Source organism: Bombina bombina, chromosome 2 (genome assembly GCF_027579735.1).
Source record: "Bombina bombina isolate aBomBom1 chromosome 2, aBomBom1.pri, whole genome shotgun sequence".
NCBI lineage: Eukaryota > Metazoa > Chordata > Amphibia > Anura > Bombinatoridae > Bombina > Bombina bombina.
Window position 1 is genome coordinate 793,873,464 of NC_069500.1, and position 12,937 is coordinate 793,886,400.

Here is a 12,937-nt window from a genome sequence, read left to right on the forward strand (position 1 = left end):
TATCTTTATTTGAAATGCAGGAATGTAAGTTTAGGTGCCGGCCCTTTTTTGGTGAACAACCTGGGTTGTTCTTGCTGATTGGTGGATAAATTCATCCACCAATCAAAAAGTGCTGTCCAGAGTACTGAACCAAAAAAGCTTAGATGCCTTCCTTTTCCAAATAAAGATAGCAAGAGATCGAAGACAATTTGATAATAGGAGTAAATTAGAAAGTTGCTTAAAATTACATGCTCTATCTGAATCGCAAAAGAAAAAAATTTGGTTCTGTGTCCCTTTTTTTTTTTTTTTAATTTTTTTTTTAAAACAAAAGTCAGATTGGCTTCCTTTCAACAAGCTGTTTACGGTTTTGTAATTGTATAATAACTCATAAGTAGTATATTTTGCGGCGATGTTGTGCACTAAAGTACATGGAATTATTGTATTAAATTATTTTAACATTAACAAGTACACCACATTTACAAATACTTGTAGTAATAAAGCAATTAGTGGTGTGAATCCTGTCAGTTTGCTACATATATTGCAAAATAACTGAAATACACTCGTCCACATGTCAATTTTGACTATACTGACCCTGTAAACGCATAGCTAAAATTTAAAGGGACAGTGTACTGTAAAATTGGTTTCCCCTGTATTTTGGGTGATTTGTTGCACCAAGATACACCAAGTTGCAGAGTATAAAATGTATGGGAAATTGTCCCTGTAGGTTTATTTTTGTATATGAAATAACTAGTTTTGCTCTTTGAAACCACTAGTGGAAAGTGACCCCTCTTACGACTGCTAGGCCTAAATATTTGAGCATTTGTGTAGTTTACTGACCATCCTAGCTGACCACTGGCAATGTGTAGGATGAATAAAACAGCCTGAAGTAAACTCTTAAAATTTGTCATTCTTGGGGCTGAGCTATCGTATTCTAATTTATATATAAATATTTAAAAACAATATATTTTAAATGATGTTTCCATGAATCAGCAATTTGTGGTATTATCATGAATAGGATCCAGCTGTTCTTACAAGCGCTCTCTCTGCAGGCTTGGCATTTTCCTGTTCGCTTCCCAACCTCTAGTGACTTATTACCTTATAAGGAGAACTTCTTACACAGAAAGCACAGATTGTGTGCAGGAGACTCATAACGGTTCTGAAAAAGAAGAAAAAATGCTGATTTAGTCTCCTATCTCCAGATATTTAAATAAATTATATATATATATATATATATATATTCTCAGTATTTATGATTTGTATTAGAGATACTGGCCACAAATCTCCCATTTGATTTTATTTTCCCTGAAACCTGTCTGTTTTTTTTTTTTTTGTTGTTTGTTTGTTTTTCCCCATCCTTATGTTTCCCCCTTTCACTTTTGTTTTACCCAATCTGCGTATTTCATATTTCCTTTATCCCCCATTCCCTACCTGCACTTTACAAAGGACAGTGAGTAAAATGTTTCTATTGTTACAGAGCAGTTTATTTTTTACTTAATATTTTGAATCTGTGTTTCTTTGCACTATTAAAAAAAAAAAAAAAAGTTAGTTTTTTTTTGCACACACGCCAACATATTTATTTAGTTTGTATCATTTTCTGTTTTTAGGCAGAAGGTGAAGTAGCCGCATTAAACCGCCGTATCCAGCTTGTTGAGGAAGAATTGGACAGAGCGCAGGAGCGTCTTGCCACAGCCTTACAGAAACTGGAAGAAGCTGAAAAAGCTGCTGATGAGAGCGAAAGGTATTATCTGCTATAAACTGTTTTACTGCACAAGATGTTTTCTACTCTCATCTAAAAATCAAACCATTAGTGTCCTGAAGAACTACTTTTTTATATTGTAAAACTGTTTTTCTTTAATGCTTTACAGAGGTATGAAGGTCATTGAGAATAGGGCGATGAAGGACGAAGAAAAGATGGAAATACAAGAAATGCAACTCAAAGAAGCCAAGCACATCGCAGAGGAAGCCGATCGTAAATATGAGGAGGTATGATATATATATATGTGTGTATAATACAGGTATAGCTGGGAGAGAATTACCAGGACCCTCCTGATAACAGGATTGGAACTTTTTACCTGTATAGAATAGATAGTCTAAACGTAAATTAACCCTATTATACCAGGTGCAGACCCCCAAAAATAATTGATTCAGAATCGTTTAGAGAGATAATATTACTCAGTAGAGCTATATAAGATATTGTGAAAAGGTGGGGGATTGCAGCACTTTTTAATCTAAGACGTAGATATATGGCTGGGAGATCTTTAATGACCACCAAACCGATACACACAGGTTCAGGAAAATGCAACAGTTTTATTTACAGATAAAAACATCACTGGGAAAGGCATGAAGCATAGTGTCAAACCAGTAAGCTAGATGAGTATACCACTGCAGTGGATAACAACTACTGGACTAAAATACTAACTAGAATAAGTAGTATTAGGTGGCAACAACCAAATACATACATTCCATAATGGTAGCGCTAATTGGTTATATATGTAACAAAAAGTGACAACACCGTTACAGAGCAGGTAACACCAAAATCATATTTGTATACGACCTGATTGATATGATGGATAATGTCTCTTTGAGCAATGAGACAAGACTATATGTGAAGGAGGATCCAAAAAGTATAAGACGTCGGAGGCTGTTGTCCCGGTCTTGTTAAAGTGCCTGAAAAGGAAATACCTGGTCTGCATCTACCGCAACGCGCTGCAAGGCTGCATTTGTCTTTGGTTCAAGCAACAACTAAACTTGGTTGTAACGTCTTTTAAACACTAAACACCTTTCTTTGCTGGCTAAAGAGGACATTCTTACCTCTTAGCTAGCTATACCTGATGTGCACACCGGATGGAAGCAGGATTAAGCTCACTATACTTTGAAATCCAAACCTTTAACCCCTGCAGGATTTTTTCACCTTGTGTCTCAGCCTTGACTTAATAAGGACTTTGAGCTCACTAAGGCCTTTGTTGCCTATACATCCTAAGAAGGACATTATCCATCATATCAATCAGGTCGTATACAAATATGATTTTGGTGTTACCTACTCTGTAACGGTGTTGTCACTTTTTGTTACATATATAACCAATTAGCGCTACCATTATGGAATGTATGTATTTGGTTGTTGCCACCTAATACTACTTATTCTAGTTAGTATTTTAGTCCAGTAGTTGTTATCCACTGCAGTGGTATACTCATCTAGCTTACTGGTTTGACACTATGCTTCATGCCTTTCCCAGTGATGTTTTTATCTGTAAATAAAACTGTTGCATTTTCCTGAACCTGTGTGTATCGGTTTGGTGGTCATTAAAGATCTCCCAGCCATATATCTATGTCTTAGATTAAAAAGGGAACCCCTTTTTCATAGAGTGCTGCAATCCCCCACCTTTTCACAGTATCTCATATAGCTCTACTGTGTAATATCTCTCTAAACGATTCTGAATCAATACAGGTAGCCCTCAATTTACGCCGGGGTTAGGTTCCAGAAGGAATGGTTGTAAATCGAAACCATTGTAAATTGAAACCCGGTTTATAATGTAAGTCAATGGGAAGTGAGGGAGTTAGGTTCCAGGCCCCTCTCAAAATTGTCATAAGTAACACCTAATACATTATTTTTAATACTTTGAAATCAAGACTTTAAATGCTAAACAGCATTATAAACCTAATAAAATAATTACACAACACAATATATAATTAAACTAAGTTAAATGAACAAAAACATTTGCTAAACAGCATTATAAACCTAATAAAATAATCACACAACACAGACTTTACTTGCATTTTTCTGCAAACAGTTCTTTCTATGCATTCCAATCTGGACTGATTTATAGACAGGAAGATCTTGTTCCTTTGCAAGCTGCTCGATAGCTCAGGTCTACTGGTTATTTTAATTAATGCACTGCTTCTCAATGCTTTTCAATACCAGTCACATGACTGAAAAAAAAGGTTGTTATTCTGAAACGGTGCAAATTGAACCGTTGTAAACCGAGGGCCACCTGTGTGTGTGTGTGTGTATATATAGATAGATAGAGATATAGATATATTTTCTACAGAATCCATAGTGCAGCGTTAAGCTAACTAAAATAAGAAGGCAAACCAGTTGCATGAAAAAGCACAGTACAATAAAACGATGCTTTTTTCCCCTCTTAGTTCTACATCAAAAACATATACACATGGAGGTAGCCTAAGCAAGCAATTGTTTATGGTCTGAAATGCGTAAGATTTCCTTGAGACCCTTCTGTGTGAATGCTTTTTATTTAATAAAAAAATACATGTTTTTATCATACTGTGCTTTCTGTGTACAAGCATTTTGTTTCTTTGTGATTTATATTATGTACACTAAAGAATTTTTAACACAATTTAAAGTTAAATTCTACTACATACATTTTATTAGCATAATATTGAGAATTCCCTGCTCTCTAGAGCCAGGATTGCTGCCATGTTGAAATCTAACTTTCACTGCATTTCAGTACTGACGTATTTGCACATGTGCAGTAACGCTCCTTCAGATAACCTGCAATGAAACTTAAGTTCCAAAATGGAAGCTTCCTTGATAAGTGGGAGGTGCATGAAATGAATCTAGTGTTCTTAATTTACCTTTTTAAACTTGTCATTATCCTGTGTAGTCCCAGCCAAGGTAAGATGTACCACACTCTGTACTTTCCTACCATTACAATATAGTATTAAATGGTAACAGCTCATACTGGAGGATTCAGTTACTGCTGCAATCACATTGTCCCAAACCGTTCACTTCCCTGCATCTGCGCCTTCACAACCTTACCTCCTTCTCTTCTTTTTTTTTTTTTTTTTTTTTTTCCCCCCTAGGTTGCTCGTAAACTTGTCATTCTTGAAGGAGAGCTGGAGCGAGCAGAGGAGCGAGCAGAGGTGTCTGAACTGTAAGCATTAGACATTATCTGATAGGAATATGTGTGGGTGGGAAAGAAGGAGCATATCAACTCAGACTGCATGTGCTGTAGGAATAACAAAGTGTTCAACAGTCATTGCCCCCGATTTTGGGAAGCTCATTATCGGGGGAAAAAAACCTATAGTTTGACATAAGGATGTGTAAAAGGATTGTTCCTGAAATACAAGCGTATTATATCAACTACTAGATAGATATAGGTTTAGGTATTTCTCAATATTTGTTTTTTGCTGGGTGTATCGTATGCATGAGTACATTAGGATAAAAGGCATAGTAACAGAATATTTACAATTCATAAATAATACAGGTCACTTTAGGAAAAAGTACACTGCAGTGGAACGGAATAAATAAATAAGTTTAAAAAAAACAACTAGCCGCAATTAGATAATTGTACTGTCTATAAAATGCTTTAGATAATTTTTCATGTAAAAAAGTTACATTTTCCGATGAAGTACTGTTTTGTAAGACATGTTCCTTGATATGACGCACTTGACACAGATGTATTTTTGTTCTTTATAGCAAATGTGGTGACTTGGAGGAAGAACTGAAAAATGTAACAAACAACTTAAAATCTCTTGAAGCTCAGTCTGAGAAGGTGAGAAGTTACCTGAAAAGTGACATTCACTTTTTTTTTTTTTTTTTTTTGCTTTGTCTTTTCTTATAGAATAATCAAATTTAAAGTTTATAAAGGAGTAGTAAAAATTATTGGAAGACCCGAATCCCTGTTGTACGCATTACAGTTGTATTAATGGTTGTAGGACCAACAACTCTTAAAGGGACAGTCAACTTTCAAAATGTTGTTATTTAAAAAGATAGATAATTCCTTTATTACCCATGCCCCAGTTTTGCACAGCGACCATTGTGATTACCTTGTATTTAAGCCTCTTGACAGCCTCCTGATCACATAGCTATTTATCTATTATCTTTTGGCTGGCATTTTAGCCAATTAGTGCTGTGTCATACACAACACACGGGCGTGAACACAATGTTATCTATATGGCCCACATGAACTAGCAGTCTCCTGTTGTGAACAGCTAATAAAAAAGCATGTGATGAGAGGCTGTCTGTAGTGGCTTAGAAACAGGCAGAAATTTAGAGGTTTAAATGTTATAAAGTATATTGACATAACAATGTTTGTTGTGTAAAGCTGGGGAATGGATAGTAAAGTTGTTTATTTTTTTTAAACAATAACAATTTTAGTTTTTACTGTCCCTTTAAGATTTCTATCATTTACGCCCTAACAATATATTTTTTGCATGGGGAAAAAAGGTTCGGTTACAGCCATTTATTTTGATTTTGAATAACAGGAAGTGGAGCTGGGCTCACTGGCTGATAAGCTGAACACCCACTGCTTTATTGGTGGCTAGTGAAGCTCCTAAAACAAAGTATTTTTATCCCTCAGTTCAGGAGCATCTGTTTTCCATTAAAGTGTAATACATTTTAAAATGTGATCCTTTTTAGATACAACGCACACAAAAACAACTGTTTTTGAGTAAATCCTATAACAGATAGGGAGAGAAAAAGACGTAAGAGGAACATGAGAAACCAAATTAAAGAGGAACACGGATGAGGAAACGGGAAACACCTTTTTTAGTTGTAGTTTTTAATGATGTAAAAACCTACTTGGTTTTAAAATCTCCTTTTTATAAACATTATTTTATATGTAAAAAAGTTTTCTATGCATCACTTTCATTATAAGATTTAGTGTAGACGTGTGAATAGATTCCCTCAACTAAATAAACCCAAGTCAGAGTAACTTTCAGCACCACTGATTGAGGAAAAACGTTAAAGGAACAGTAAATACCCTGTAATTACAAGACAGACATTTCTGTTACTATAGAATACCATCAGCCAAGTGTAAAAATTATCTTTAAAACAAACATCTGGATTGCTGCAATTGCTTTTCAGTAGCCAAAATCCACCCACCACCACTTGCCTTATTTGCAGGAGCTAATCTGTGCTTGAGCATGCAGCCAGCTAGGCATGGTTATCATGTTGGTATAAAGTGCATTGTTTGGCAGTCTGTTATCAGCTAATTAGGGACATATATGTAACAGGGTTAGCCTGAGAAGTCTTCAATCTGCATTTCCCACTCTGAGAATGAGAAAATCTGCAACTATTGGATTTGGGATTAAGTGTCCTGAAAGATAAATAAATTGTACATACAATTTTTAATTTGAGGCCTTTTTACAGTTGTCAACAGTATAGAACAGTGTAGGATAGCATTAAAGGGACAATTATATTCAAATAAGCAGCTGAGTTGATATATTGTTCAGTGTATTCAAAGCTACTGCAGTAACACATTTTCAAATGGACTGGGCTTTCCCACTCCATTGAAAGACTGATTTCTGCTGCTGCTTCTTTCTGCATAGTTATTTTTCTGTGACCGATACTGCAGTGTTGAAGTTTTTAGTATAGGTTTTGATTTTAACAGGCAAAATTCAAATGACACAATGAAGGTAAAGAAACTATTTTTTAAACTATCTAAAACACTTCAACAGGTAAAATCAATCATTGGGAATATATTGAGACGTTTTCTCTATTTTAATGTCACTGTGATCTGTTTCAATAGTAAAATCACCTTATCTTTAATAGCAAACAAAAGATGTGTATGCTATTTATTCTTCAGTATTTCTTTTAATAAATTATTTTCTTTTATAGAAGCCAGTTTTTATCTGCTAAAGTGCAATGACTTGAAGTCAAGATATTTATCTAAATAAGTACTTTCCCATTTTTTTTTTAGTACTCAGAGAAAGAAGACAAATATGAAGAAGAAATAAAGATACTGACAGACAAACTTAAAGAGGTAAGATAATAAGATAGGCCTCCTCATCCATTTTTTCTTTAAATTAGTTTTCCATAAGACCTTCTTTTCTCTTGTTAAGTGTATTCAGTCCACGGGTCATCCATTACTTATGGGATTATATCTCCTTCCCAACAGGAAGTTGCAAGAGGATCACCCAAGCAGAGCTGCTATATAGCTCCTCCCCTCACACGTCATACCCAGTCATTCTCTTGCAACTCAACTAGATAGGTCGTTGTGAGAGGTCTGTGGTGTTTTTTATACTTAGTTTATTTCTTCAATCAAAAGTTTGTTATTTTAAATGGCACCGGTGTGTGCTGTTTGTTCTCAGGCAGTATTTAGAAGAAGAATCTGCCTGCGTTTTCTATGATCTTAGCAGAAGTAACTAAGATCCACTGGCTGTTCTCGCACATTCTGAGGAGTGGGGTAACTTTCAGAAAGGGAATAGCATTTGATCATGCAAACAAGGTATGTGCAGTAAATTATTTTTCTAAGGAATGGAATTGACTAAGAAAATACTGCTGATACCGATGTAATGTAAGTACAGCCTTAAATGCAGCAGCGACTGGTATCAGGCTGATGAATGTATGTACAATAAGTAATTTTCTAAGGAATGGAATTTGACTAAGAAAATACTGTTAATACTGAAGTATTGTATAAGCCTTAACTGCAGTAGAAGCGACTGGTAGCAGGCTTATTAATAACACTATCTAACTTTTAAAGTGTATGTTTAAAACGTTTACTGGCATGTTATTCGTTTTTTGTGAGGTACTTTGGTGATAAATCTTTTGGGGCATGATTTTCCACATGGCTGTTTATTTCTATATAGAAACGATTAACTAAGGTTTCCCACTGTTGTGGGAGGAGCCTATTTTAGCGCTTTCTTGCGCAGTAAAAATTCAGTTTCAGTCTCCCTGCTTCTTCCTCCTTGATCCAGGACGTCTCTAGAGAGCTCAGGGGTCTTCAAAAGTCATTTTGAGGGAGGTAATCAGTCACAGCAGACCTGTGACAGTGTGTTTGACTGTGATAAAAATGTTAATTGTTAAATTGATTATCCGTTTTTGGGTATTAAGGGGTTAATCATCCATTTGCTAGTGGGTGCAATACTTTTCTAACTTAATACATTTACTGTGAAAATTTGGTTGCTATAACTGATTTGGTTCATTGTTATTTCAACTGTGACGTTTTTTTGTGCTTCTTAAAGGCGCAGTAGCGTTTTTTATATTGCTTGTAAATTTATTTGAAAGGATTTTCCAAGCTTGCTAGTCTCATTGCGAGTCTGTTTAAACATGTCTGACACAGATGAATCTGTTTGTTCACTATGTTTGAAGGCCAATGTGGAGCCCCACAGAAATATGTGTACTAAATGTATTGATGTCACTTTGAATAAAAGTCAATCTATATCTGTAAAGAAATTATCACCAGACAACGAGGGGGAAGTTATGCCGACTAACTCTCCTCACGTGTCAGTACCTTCGCCTCCCGCTCAGGAGGCGCGTGATATTGTGGCGCCAAGTGCATCAGAGAGGCCCATACAAATCACTTTGCAAGACATGGCTGCTGTTATGACAGAGGTATTATCTAAATTGCCTGATTTAAGAGGCAAGCGCGATAGCTCTGGGTTAAGGACAGAGCGCGCTGATGATGTGAGAGCCATGTCTGATACTGCGTCACAATTTGCAGAACATGAGGACGGAGAGCTTCATTCTGTGGATGACGGATCTGATCCAGGGAGACCGGATTCAGAGATTTCTAATTTTAAATTTAAGCTTGAGAACCTCCGTGTATTGCTAGGGGAGGTATTAGCGGCTCTGAATGATTGTAACACGGTTGCAATTCCAGAGAAAGTATGTAGGTTGGATAGATACTTTGCGGTACCGGTGTGTACTGACGTTTTTCCTATACCTAAAAGACTTACAGAAATTATTAGCAAGGAGTGGGATAGACCCGGTGTGCCCTTTTCAAGAAAAACCACGTTAAAGCAGCACTCTTAGGGAAAATTTAAAAAGTCACTTTATTAGATTCCTTTAAAATGGCACATTCCAACAATGTGAGGATAGACACAAGACATCCTTACGCGTTTCGTGCCTGCTGGCACTTAGTCATAGGATCATCCTATTGTTGGAATGTGCCATTTTAAAGGAATCTAATAAAGTGACTTTTTAATTTTCCCTAAGAGTGCTGCTTTAACGTGGTTTTTCTTGGATCTTGGTATTACGGCTTGCTCAGCCGTTAAGCGTGCACCACGTCACAATTTTCAACTCACGCCCCAAACAATTGCAGCACGCTGTGTCTGTCAGTGGAGGAGACTGCCGGCTTCAGACCTGGAGCAGCGTTGAGGATTTGTCCGGTGTGCCCTTTTCCCCACCTCCTATATTTAGAAAAATGTTCCCGATAGACGCCACCACACAAGACTTATGGCAGACGGTCCCTAAGGTGGAGGGAGCAGTTTCTACTTTAGCTAAGCGTACCACTATCCCGGTGGAGGATAGCTGTGCTTTTTCGGATCCAATGGATAAAAAATTAGAAGGTTACCTTAAGAAAATGTTTGTTCAACAAGGTTTTATCTTACAGCCCCTTGCATGCATTGCGCCTGTCACTGCTGCTGCGGCATTCTGGTTTGAGTCTCTGGATGAGATTATGGCCAAGCTTAAAGCACTTAAGCTAGCTAATGCATTTGTTTCTGATGCCGTTGTACATTTGACCAAACTAACGGCTAAGAACTCCGGATTCGCCATCCAGGCGCGCAGAGCGCTATGGCTTAAATCCTGGTCAGCTGACGTGACTTCTAAATCTAAATTGCTTAATATTCCTTTCAAAGGGCAGACCTTATTCGGGCCCGGCTTGAAAGAAATTATTGCTGACATTACTGGAGGTAAGGGTCATACTCTTCCTCAGGACAGGGCCAAGTCAAAGGCCAAACAGTCTAATTTTCGTGCCTTTTGTAACTTCAAGGCAGGAGCAGCATCAACTTCCTCCGCTCCAAAAACAGGAAGGACCTGTTGCTCGTTATAGACAGGGCTGGAAAGCTAACCAGTCCTGGAACAAGGGCAAGCAGGCCAGAAAGCCTTCTTCTGCCCCTAAGACAGCATGAAGAGAGGGCCCCCTATCCGGAAACGGATCTAGTGGGGGGCAGGCTTTCTCTCTTTGCCCAGGCTTGGGCAAGAGATGTCCAGGATCCCTGGGCATTGGAGATCATATCTCAGGGATATCTTCTGGCCTTCAAAGCATCTCCTCCACAAGGGAGATTTCATCTTTCAAGGTTATCAGCAAACCAAATAAAGAAAGAGGCATTTCTACGCTGTGTGCAAGACCTCTTAGTAATGGGAGTGATCCACCCAGTTCCGCGGACGGAACAAGGGCAAGGGTTTTACTCAAATCTGTTTGTGGTTCCCAAGAAAGAGGGAACCTTCAGACCAATCTTAGACCTAAAAATCTTAAACAAATTCCTAAGAGTTCCATCATTCAAAATGGAAACTATTCGAACCATCCTACCCATGATCCAAGAGGGTCAATACATGACCACAGTAGACTTAAAGGATGCCTACCTTCATATACCGATTCACAAAAATCATTATCGGTACCTAAGGTTTGCCTTCATTCCATTCCACGCCCGTCAGTGGCTCAGTGCATGGAAGTAATCGGCTTAATGGTAGCGGCAATGGACATAGTGCCATTTGCGCGCCTGCATCTCAGACCGCTGCAATTATGCATGCTAAGTCAGTGGAATGGGGATTACTCAGATTTGTCCCCTCTGCTAAATCTGGACCAAGAGACCAGAGATTCTCTTCTCTGGTGGCTTTCTCGGGTCCATCTGTCCATGGGTATGACCTTTCGCAGGCCAGATTGGACGATTATAACAACAGATGCCAGCCTTCTAGGTTGGGGCGCAGTCTGGAACTCCCTGAAGACTCAGGGATTATGGACTCAGGAGGAGAAACTCCTCCCAATAAATATTCTGGAGTTGAGAGCAATACTCAATGCTCTTCTAGCTTGGCCTCAGTTAGCAACTCTGAGGTTCGGACAACATCACGACTGTGGCTTACATCAACCATCAAGGGGGAACCAGGAGTTCCCTAGCAATGTTGGAAGTCTCAAAGATAATTCGCTGGGCAGAGTCTCACTCTTGCCATCTGTCAGCGATCTACATCCCAGGCGTGGAGAACTGGGAGGTGGATTTTCTAAGTCGCCAGACTTTTCATCCGGGGGAGTGGGAACTTCACCCGGAGGTCTTCACTCAACTGATTCATCGTTGGGGCAAACCAGATCTGGATCTCATGGCGTCTCGCCAGAACGCCAAGCTTCCTTGTTACGGATCCAGGTCCAGGGACCCGGGAGCGGTGCTGATAGATGCTCTGACAGCCCCTTGGGTCTTCGACATGGCTTATGTGTTTCCACCATTTCCGATGCTTCCTCGACTGATTGCCAAGATCAAACAGGAGAGAGCATCAGTGATTCTGATAGCGCCTGCGTGGCCACGCAGGACCTGGTATGCAGACCTAGTGGACATGTCGTCCTGTCCACCATGGTCTCTGCCTCTGAGGCAGGACCTTCTAATTCAGGGTCCTTTCAATCATCCAAATCTAATTTCTCTGAGGCTGACTGCATGGAGATTGAACGCTTGATTCTATCAAAGCGTGGCTTCTCGGAGTCGGTTATTGATACCTTAATACAGGCTCGGAAACCGGTTACCAGAAAAATTTACCATAAGATATGGCGTAAATATTTATACTGGTGCGAATCCAAGAGTTACTCATGGAGTAAGGTTAGGATTCCTAGGATATTGTCTTTTCTACAAGAAGGTTTAGAAAAGGGCTTATCTGCTAGTTCGTTAAAGGGACAGATTTCTGCTCTGTCTATTCTTCTACACAAACGTCTGGCAGAAGTTCCAGACGTTCAGGCTTTGGCTAGGATTAAGCCTGTGTTTAAGACTGTTGCTCCGCCATGGAGTTTAAACTTAGTTCTTCAAGGTGTTCCGTTTGAACCCCTTCATTCCATTGATATTAAGCTGTTATCTTGGAAAGTTCTGTTTTTGATGGCTATTTCCTCGGCTTGAAGAGTCTCTGAGTTATCTGCCTTACATTGTGATTCTCCTTATCTGATTTTCCATTCAGACAAGGTAGTTCTGCGTTCTAAACCTGGGTTCTTACCTAAGGTAGTTTCTAACAGGAATATCAATCAAGAGATTGTTGTTCCATCACTGTGTCCTAACCCTTCTTCAAAGAAGGAACGACTCTTGC

At 38.5% G+C, this 12,937-nt stretch overlaps 1 protein-coding gene across 4 annotated transcripts in view; it reads left to right on the forward strand.

The window, feature by feature from the left end:
• Positions 1-12,937, forward strand: part of TPM4 (tropomyosin 4) — a 171,403-nt gene that overhangs the window by 136,141 nt on the left and 22,325 nt on the right. For all 4 annotated transcript variants that reach the window (XM_053702977.1, XM_053702976.1, XM_053702979.1 and 1 more), the window contains 5 exons: positions 1,584-1,717; positions 1,845-1,962; positions 4,798-4,868; positions 5,414-5,489; positions 7,638-7,700. In XM_053702977.1, the coding sequence (XP_053558952.1) occupies positions 1,584-1,717; positions 1,845-1,962; positions 4,798-4,868; positions 5,414-5,489; positions 7,638-7,700 (462 nt within the window). The remainder of the gene's footprint in view (positions 1-1,583; positions 1,718-1,844; positions 1,963-4,797; positions 4,869-5,413; positions 5,490-7,637; positions 7,701-12,937) is intronic.